We start from the raw sequence: 9,898 nt of genomic DNA, 5'->3' as shown, positions 1-9,898 counted from the left end.
CACTCTGGTGATTTTCCCATTAAGTTGTGCTGGGGACTGAAATCCCATGGGTAAACTAGAGTAGCAGTTTGATCCAGTTCTGGGTTAAATCCCTGTTGTGGCAGGTCTACATATTTGCCCCAAAGTATGCAGAGTCATTTTTGGGACCCAAGTCACACAGATGTCATGATGTTACAGAGGCGGGGTTTGATTTAACGATCTACAAGTGAGAGTCTGATTACATCTGAAGTTAGTATAATGATTCTCCACCCTTCCGCAAGGAGTCCTGATCCCCTCTTTTCCAGTGAGCAAAATAAATCAGTAGCCTTCCAGAAATAATGCTTAAGGCAGAACAGCTCTCTCCCGCTTGGAGTGACTCAGAACCACCGTGGAAGAGATAAAAGTGTGTGTGTGCGGGGGAGGAATCGGGCTGGTGTGAAGCCTTGACCTAAGCACCATAGTTCAGACACTCAATCCACTTCCTAGTCAAGTTGGTCTTGTGCTCAGCAGAGCTAAAGTCAGCTAAACTCTTCAAGGTAGGCCTTGCTAAATCACCAAAATGGGCGAGAGATTTTCAAACTTGGGTGCCTAAAATTAGGCACTTAAAAGAGAGTCACCTGGTTTGCAGAAACAATGAGCAACAAGCCATGACTGCTCAGCACCTTGGAAAATCAGGCCCCTTTTATTCAGATGCCCAAACGTGGACTCAGATGCCTCACTTGGGGTATTCAAGTTTGAAAATTTTGGCCCTGATCCCTATTGTTCCTTGAGGATTCATGGTAACCCCCCCCCCCAGGATATTACACAGGCACAACTAGTGCAGCAGCCCAAAATAATGAATCCTCCAATAATGAATCCTCCATCCCCCTTTGCAGACACATAGCTGTGAAGATGTGTGATCCTAGACACAAAAGCCTCCTATGGGCAATACAGAAAACTATGAAGCCCAGTGCATTCTTCCTCTCCCCTTTGTCCAGAGGCAAAGACTGAAGGATAAATTCTGAGAGGAGGCATGTCTTGAACAGATGATTCCTTGCACAAGGCTGGCAGACATACGGAGGGGAGAAGAAGGAAAGAGAATTTGTTCATTTTGGCCTGTAGGAAGCAGCAGCTAAGGGTACCTGGACGAATCAGAGCAGCCAACAGGAGGTGACAGAATAGTAGCATGAAGAGCTTCCTTTTTCAGAGGATGGCTCAGTCTCACTGCACCACAGCGGGAACTTCTGCCTGTAGTTCTATGCAGAAAGCTTCTGTCTCTTCCTCTGTATTGATCTTCATAACATGATATAAACAGTGATACTTAAGAAACACAGGAAGTAGGATAGGGGAAGGCACAGGGCAAGCAAATTTGCCTCCAAAATGTATCTGAATTTCAGAAGTATGAATATATTGAGACATTCAGGATACAGCCATAAGAAAGCAGGAGAATATGAAGGGAAAGGTATCAGTAAAGTTAGTAGAGAATGAGCCTGATAGGCACGCTCTCCCCCACGATTTCTGCCCTAGTTCACTAAGCTTTGCTTTGTGAAGTTCTATGCAGAGAATCCACTGGTTTTTTTTTTTTTTTCTTCTTCTTCTTCCAGCTGCCTTCCTCCTCTTGGATGAAATTCATCTATGGAACACAGCAAAGGGATTCTGGCCTATCAGGAAAGTATAGAAAAAGATCTACGATTTGTGATGAGCACATGCCACTGATCAAAGTCTCATTTTCATATAGTACAGTCAGAAGCTGGAGGAAAGTCCCAGGGAATTAGAGATACGTGTGGATTCACAGTGGTCAATATCTCGACAGCCTGGGAACAGATCTGCCTGATTAACATTGCCTGACAATCCCCATGCAACTTTAGATGTCTGGGAGGGATGGAGATCCCTTTGAACAGGGAATGAATGTGGCCAATTGGAACTTCTAAACTACAGGGGTGGGGGAAAATCTCCATTTAAAAAAAACCATCCAGTGGTGAGACAAATACCATCACACTCTAAGCTCAGGTGAATACAAAGCAGAACCACTGGGTAGGTCTCAATTCCAGCAGAAGAGCACCCTTTAAGATATCAGATAAGGGAAGGAGAGAACCCAGAGAGATCAAAGGAAACGCAAACATAGGTGCTATAAAATAGGAAGATGATGGGCATTTTCCAACTTTTGCTTAACGAAGTTGAGAACAGGTTCGAAGTTGAGAACAGGTTCGTGGCTCTCCTGCTATCCCATCTGAGAGTTTGAGGCAATCCACTAGATAAAAAACCCAGTTCCTGTTCTCCTTTCACTGCGCATTCTGCATTTAGTAATACTAGTCTTCTACAGCAGTATTTTTACAAATACCCATTCCGTTATATTTGCAAAGGTCATTCATGAAGTGTGACCACCAGAGAGGAGACATCTTCTCTCATTTTCTCATTTTGCAGACCACTCAGCAGGAGAGGTGGTTATATTTCTTTCACTAGTTGCCCTGCTCGATTATATCTCATTTAACTGGCCAGATATCACTGTACGTTCAGAGATGGAACCAGACAGGTTTTGAGAACTAACTCCGGAGTGGAGCTATATTCTGAATGGCTCAGAAATCAATCTGTGTAGTCACAGAATACAAACCCTTGCAGCACCAGGCAGCACAGTGATTCTGGAAACTGGGTTCTTTTGGAGCATGATGCTGGGGTGTCAGGGATCCTGACCCAAGTGTACAGACACCTTCATTACACAGGCTGTCTTTGTGGTCATAAAACATGCACTTTTACACCAAGTTAGCTAACATCAATTAGTTGTCTCACTGTAAAAAAACCCAACTTTTTTGGCAGGGAAAACATAGCCCGAAACAGAGTGCTCTTCTGCAGGGTGGGAAGAGGAAGAAGGTGAGAGCAGTATACTGACAAACAGAACAAAATTCTCTCTTCCTCCAGAGTTTTGATATGTTGCAGAAAAAAAACTGACCAAGATCTCAGTTCTTATTGACTTGATCCTTCCGTGGGTTTAAATTTTAAGCCAATCGGCTCATGCAGTACCACTCATGTCAGAGGCAGACTAACCAAAACATGTTCGATTCTCCTAGCTGAGCTCAGAAACTCATTTACAATGTTTCACTTGCTTCTACTTGTTCCGTGATACTTTAAAAGCTCTCTGTACCAAGTTATAAAATATTTTCAGATGCCCTAATTGCTGCAATGATACTTTCCATTCCTTTGACAAGAGAGTGCTATCAGTAAGCCCCAACCCTTCCCTTTTTAAAGCAATGCTTCCTTAAGTAATGACACTATTAGTTCAGGTTGTGCCCCTTGGTTTGGCTGCTACTCTTTTTAAACTGCCCACTGGCATGTATGACATCGCTATTCTCTGACAGTTTTAGTTGCTGATGATATTCCAATTGTTATTAGCTGGAGTATCATAGTTACCTCCCAGGAGAATGAGCTCTCTGTTTTGTGTGGAATCAAACACTGCGAATACAGCAAAAACCACTGAAATGCAAAATAGTGGACTGAAATACTTTAGAGAGCTTTCCGTCTCAAACTCCACTTCCTGCTGGACAGGTGAATCTGTCAGTGTCTGAACAAGAAGCATCAGTGAGTCAAGATCAGGGGAGTCAGACTCCTGGGCACCAAAAGGGTCAACGACAGAATTCTGGGTTAGTCTGTATTGTTCTGATTTTTCTCACCAGAATGGGCTGGTGCTGAAATAGCAGCTTGCCCTGGTCACGTTGGTGGAGAAATAACAATAAACAAATCATCTATTCCACCAGAATGACACTATCACTTTCAGTAGATCAGTGGTAGTGCTGAGGCCTTTCCTGGCAGGTCAGCAAAGTTTCTTGATAAGTTCAGGGTGCAATATGACAGTGCTGATAATTGAGATAATGCTCACTCTGTCAAGGGGCACCAGTTCACTACCACCAATGTATGATAAAGTTATTTTGCCCTATTTAAGCTAAATGAATACAATTACGTTTCCTTCTTCAGTTCCTCTGGGCAAGAGGCACAATGGGCAAACTAAGAAAATGCAGCGCACCAGCCATATGGAAGAAGCCATATGATTGGCTAAAGAAAGAAAAATTATTTAACAGCAGCTGAGCAGGGATTCCTAGCATCTGACTGCTAGAAATGTAAATACAAAACAAGGGACAGAAGTCAAAAATGGTTCCTACTTAGTTGAGGGTGTTCATCTGCCACTTGGAGTCTGAACAATAACTGTATATACCTAGCTACTGGAACTGCCAAAGAACTAAGAGAGTACTTGGGATACATGGAAGAGTGGTTAAAAACAAGGAGACAGAGCAGCAAAAACAGTGACCATGCCCATAAGAAAAAGCTGCAAAGTCTTCAACAGTCCCTGCTGTAAAGTCGAGCCTTGGGTTAAGGATAGGATTAAAGGGAACTGAAGCAGCTTCCCCCAGTCCCTGGTGTTAACCTTACACGCAACAGAGCAAGGCACAAATAAGATTTTATTAAACATTGAAGTTTTCTGCAAGCATTAAAGCCGGCAGTGGTGTAGGGCATGGCCCTCTCAAACACTCATGCTGCTCTCTAAGGGGGGGGGGGGGGATCAAAATATACAAAGCTTATTAAGCTGGCCTTATCATTTCTACTGAAATTGCTAAGCAGTATGATGTCCTTAAACCCTAGCCTGCTGAGTATGATCATTCACACTCCAGTGCAAGGCTGACCTACCACTTAACTGGTTTTAGATTACACTGAGGAGAGGGTGCAAAGGACGGGAAAGAAACAAAGCAACTTGAAGGTGTGCTCAGGAAGTGACTGGTAGAGAACACTTTGCCAAAGCCTGGCAAGACATATAAAATAAAATGTCATTAAAGACTTCTAATTTAATACCAACTTCCCTACCCTATGGCCAACACACAACCACCTCCTTGCCCCACAGCAAACTGCGTCGGGGGTGCCAATTCTCTGAAGCGTAGCCACCTTTGAATCAAAACATGTAACAACCCCCCCCTCCCAGACATGGGAAAGATCATGTCCTCATCTCATCCACTTTTATTTTTGCTGTAGTTAGCAGAGGCGGAACAATGGGAAAGCTCCCTATTTAACGGGGTGGACAGTACTCTCACCTTATCTCATGAAGATTAAGGCTTTGAAAACACAGTTCTTAACCTAAACACCAACTCCCCTTTTTTTGCCTGGGTGTTTGGCCTTATGGCAAGATTTATTACAACTCTCTTTTAAAACAAATTCTCAGAATCATTTGCATCTTTGCATGGCCACATGGAAAGATGACCATGAACTGGTACGTGAAACATGCTCAGGCTTCTGAAGCAGCAGCAGCAACTAAAACCAGAAAGAAAAACTTTGGTTTATAAATAAAACTAAACTGAAGAGAAAAAGGGTCAAACTGGTGCAAACTATCTCATGAAAGAGGTATTCGCAGGGCATAACCCTCACAAAAGCGATCCAGATCTACATCCCCCTGCCTTGTTTTACTGTTATCGCTTTCATTGCACAGGACTCAAAAAATCATTCTCATATGGTTAAGTTTCATAAATAATGTGAAAACTGTATGCAACAAATACATCGTATTTCCAAAAAAATTATAAGAAAAATTACATCAAATTAAAAAGTAGCTTCGTGAATGAAGGTACTGCTCTAAGTGCACTTTACCGGCAAGTGCAGCCAGTGCCTCAGCGCTGGATATGAAGGAAAGAAAAAAACAAAACACAAATTTAAAAACCCAAGTCCGGTTTAAACCAGTCGAAACTGGGCCAAGCAGAAGCAGAGTATATTCTCAGTGCTGTCCCATCAGGGAGTCCCTATGATGCTTGTTCTTCATCCAGATAGGGTTTTGTGTCCTTGTTGTGATTGTAAACAATTCTTAGATACTTCTTTCCTTAACTGTCCTCTGATTGGCAAAACGAAGTAAATATTTATTTTAAAAGTAGAAAATGAAAACTAAACCAGAAGAAAAGAAACACAGTGAGCTTGTTGGAGTCCATAGGATCCGGTCCGGAAGAGCTCGGAAAATGTGTTCAGTGTTTTCTCCTGTTTTCAGCTGGAACTGCACCAGAGGTTGGATTGGTCTGGGAAAGGGTAGTAGAGCAAGAAAATAAGGGATGTGGAACCAGAATCTGTGGACGTTTCATGTGTTTGCTTCGTCATCTGTGTCCTCGATCAATATCTTGGTGTCACGAGCCTTGGATCTGGGAAAAAACAAACAAGCAAACAAAAATACTCACTGAGGGGAAGGAAGACATTACTAGAATATACAGATAAGATAAATACACTCTGTCAAACATATTCCCTACATAGGTAATGTCTGGGCCAGCAGACTACTATAGACGTGGTAATTCATACTCTCCCCTCCCGCCCAGGATGGAAAGATCACCCTATAAAAATACAGAGGGATGACTGATACCTTTCTGCCTCTCCTGCTCACCTTTCTGATACAGCTAAATTCAGCAGGTTAACAGTGCCCTCCACTGGTTAGTTACAATACAGCAAACAAGGGACGCAAAATGTAAACAAATTTTTTGAGGCTGGGAATGAAACTAGAATAACCTTTATCACAGGCACTGACTTTTGTTTTTGCCGGTGGGTGCTTTTGAGGAAATGTGTGTGTGTGCGCGTGTGTGTGGGGGGCACTCTGCCAGTTTTGGGGGGTGGCTATTTTCAGCATATTTATACACTTTTTTTCATAGTCTAGTTATTGAATGCGTCTATCATTGGTATCTTTACTATTTTAGCAAAAAGAATGAGGAGGACTTGTGGCACCTTAGAGACTAACACATTTATTTGGGCATAAGCTTTTGTGGGCTAAAGCCCACTTCATCAGATGCATACAGTGGAAAATACAATAGGAAGATTTATATATACACATGAATAAAAGGGTGTTGCCATACCAACTCTAATGAGACTAATCAATTAAGGTGGGCTATTCTAGCTCAGTAGTTTGAGCATTGGCCTGCTAAACCCAGGGTTGTGAGTTCAATCCTTGAGGGGGGCCATTTTGGGATCTGGGGCAAAAATTGGGGATTGGTCCTGCTTTGAGCACGGGGTTGGACTAGATGATCTCCTGAGGTCCCTTCCAACCCTGATATTCTATGATTATCAGCAGGAGAAAAAAAAACATGTTTGCAGTGATAATCAGGATGGCCCATTTCAAACAGTTGACAAGAAGGTGTGAGTAACAGTAGGGGAAAAATAGCATTATTTTAATAACGATTAAATTGTTATGAACTACATAATTACATCATCATGAATTACAGTATATTAAAATCATTGCAATCATCTACAAGCTGTCTTCACTAACTCCCAGTTTAAAGACATTATGTCTCACTGTAGCTTTCTGGATGAAACTGTCAGCAATCTTATTCACATCTAGTTCCCTGGTACTGTGTTGATATACGTTAAGGACAGCTACATTATTCAGTTGCGTCTGACCCATTGATGACTGGAGATAATTTTTAAGTCTTCTGAAGCCAGTGAATGAGTTCAGGATGATACAGGCACAATGAGAAGGATTCTTATAAATTTGCAGTACTATGGAATCATAGGGCTTCCAGAGTACTGCATATGACTCCAAGATCTTTTTCTTGGTGGGTAACTACTAATTTAGGCACCATCATTTTGTATGTATAGTTGGGATTATACTTTGCCATGTGCATTACTTTGCATTTAACGTGGAATTTCATCTGCCATTTTGTTGCCAGTTTTGTAAGATCCCTTTGTAACTCTTTGCAGTCAACTTTGGACTTATCTATTTTGAGTAATTTTGTATCATCTGCGAACTTTGCCACCTCACTGTTTATCCCTTTTTGCAGATCACTTATGAATATGTTGAACAGCACTGGTCCCAGTACAAGCCCCTTGGGGACACCACTATTTACCTCTCTCCATTCTGAAAACTGACCATTTATTCCTACCCTTTGTTTCCTATCTTTTAACTGGAATGCTTTCAGGATCATCTAATAATTCTTAATTTAATGTAATGCTGAGCCTTTTGTTATCTTAATCACCCTGCCTCTGCTTATAAACAAACAAACTCCCTGCCCCAAGGGCAGAAGGTGTTAGCAGCACAGAACTCATCACATTCCACACCCAAGCTCTGGCTCCTGTGTGCCGAGCACTCAATTTTTTTTTTTTTGCGTTGGTGCTTGAGCCCTGGAGCACCCAGAGTCAGTGCCCATGACTTTATACAAGGAATCCCATTCCTACAGATATTGTAGACAGACACTCACACTAAACACTGCATACAGTTACCTACATTAGGGTACGTCTTCACTAGCAATGTTAGAGAGCTGCCGCAGCAGCGCTTTAACGTGGCTGTGTAGACACAACAGCAGCGCTGGCAGAGAGCTCTCCCAGTGCTGGTGCACTGTCTACACTGCCACTTTGCAGCGCTCAGGGTGTGTTTTTTCACACCCTTAAGCAAGAAAGTTGCAACACTATAAAGTTGCAGTGTAGACAAGGCCTTAGGGAATCAATCCTGTCCTCAGAACAGTGGACATAAACTACTGTGCATATTTCTTGTTCAATCTGTCACTGTGCTTCACACACACACAGCTTATCTTATGACATACCCTGCTTCACTGCATGTCTGAGGGATAAACTGTGCCTTAAATGTGTTTATCTAAACAGAACTCTGCACCTGACAAAAGTACACTTGGTTAGTCAACCTTACTGAACAAAGCACACTGATTCAATGCTACAGAGACTTGGTGTGAGAGGGTAAAAATGCCAATGTACTTATTTACTAGCTGGGTCAGTCCTCTCTTTTCAAACTATTTAGAGTTATGTCTCCAACATGGCATTTCAAACACTTATTAATAAATTAATCCCTTCAAATTTTGTTGTGCAAGAGGACAAAGCAATACATACTGTGAAGAAAGATTAGGTCGGCGCAGGGACACGCTCTGGCTACGCTTCCACACCTTGTTCTTCTGGCGGTTTCGGACACCATCTTCCTGGTCCATCATCTGCTCTAGTAGCGTCTGATCATCAGCATTCATTGGTGCCACTGAGATGTCCCGGACAGCACGGAACTCGCCACAGTTGTTCAGATGCTCATTCTCCAGACGGAAGAAATTCCACACAAACCGCCTGGAAGGAGAGAGGGAAGGAGAAAAGGAATAATATAAAAACTAAGTACTGCTTTCACAGCTCTCACCAATTTTTGGCAAAGCAGTGATGCAGTCCCATAGATGCTACTGCTACACTTCCCAAGGATTACACATAGCCCCTATGAGGGCAAGGCCCTGTAAATTTACAGGTTGGAGAGAAGTAGATGGCCAGGAAGGTGAATGACTAAAAAGGAGCAACCTGCTACATTACTTCACAGCAGTAGATTGATGGAGTTTTCCAGGGAAGCAAACAGTTTTGGTGGAACCATTCATAGTTTTAACAGCGAGGATTACCCCAGCATGGCTAGTGTCAAGGTAGCCCAAGGATTATCAATTAGGAAGAATAAATACAAATAAAACCCCCCACACAGTGAGATTCAAATTCAGTGAGATTTTGCTCATCTCAAGCAGACACGTGATTCCTGATGTAACACAAAAATGCAGACAGCATTAATGCTCTGGAAGTGCCTGATCACAGTAAGAATTCCATTTTTTAATCATTTGCAAAAGCAGAAGGGATTTGGGAAAATTTGTAAATTTAGCCTTGAAGTGACATTTCAATAATTTTTACCAGTGAAAATGCTTAAAATGTGAGCTTGCTAAATTCCTGCAATAAACTCAGGCAAGACCTTGGCCCCTAGCAAATACAACACAGTGAGGTAGAACCCAGGTCTCAGGCCTGCCTACGGTCAGACCTATGTGTTTTCAGAGGTCTCTGAATCCCAGATGGGTCAGTGAAAGATTCCATAGCACTCTTTCAGCCAGCAATTTGCTCAGCTTAGTGCATATTCTGAGTCTTGGTGCTTTGTGTTTTCATCAGTTTTTGGCTTTTCAGACAACAGCTCCAGGAGCCTGTGGAAAGCCAG

The 9,898-nt window shown here is 42.4% G+C and overlaps 1 protein-coding gene across 2 annotated transcripts in view; it reads right to left on the bottom strand.

Moving 5' to 3' along the window:
* Positions 1-4,498: 4,498 nt before the first annotated feature.
* Positions 4,499-9,898, bottom strand: part of XPR1 (xenotropic and polytropic retrovirus receptor 1) — a 227,232-nt gene continuing 221,832 nt past the window's right edge. Inside the window, exons 14-15 of one of the 2 annotated variants that reach the window (XM_074961056.1) lie at positions 8,791-9,012; positions 4,499-6,113 (exon numbers count right to left, since the gene is read on the bottom strand). In XM_074961056.1, the coding sequence (XP_074817157.1) occupies positions 6,053-6,113; positions 8,791-9,012 (283 nt within the window). In that variant the 3' untranslated portion in view covers positions 4,499-6,052. The remainder of the gene's footprint in view (positions 6,114-8,790; positions 9,013-9,898) is intronic. The other variant, XM_074961057.1, reaches the window with a different exon arrangement.

Source organism: Natator depressus, chromosome 8, assembly GCF_965152275.1.
Source record: "Natator depressus isolate rNatDep1 chromosome 8, rNatDep2.hap1, whole genome shotgun sequence".
NCBI lineage: Eukaryota > Metazoa > Chordata > Testudines > Cheloniidae > Natator > Natator depressus.
Note: the sequence above shows the minus strand (reverse complement) of the source record. Positions and strands in the feature narration are given on the sequence as shown.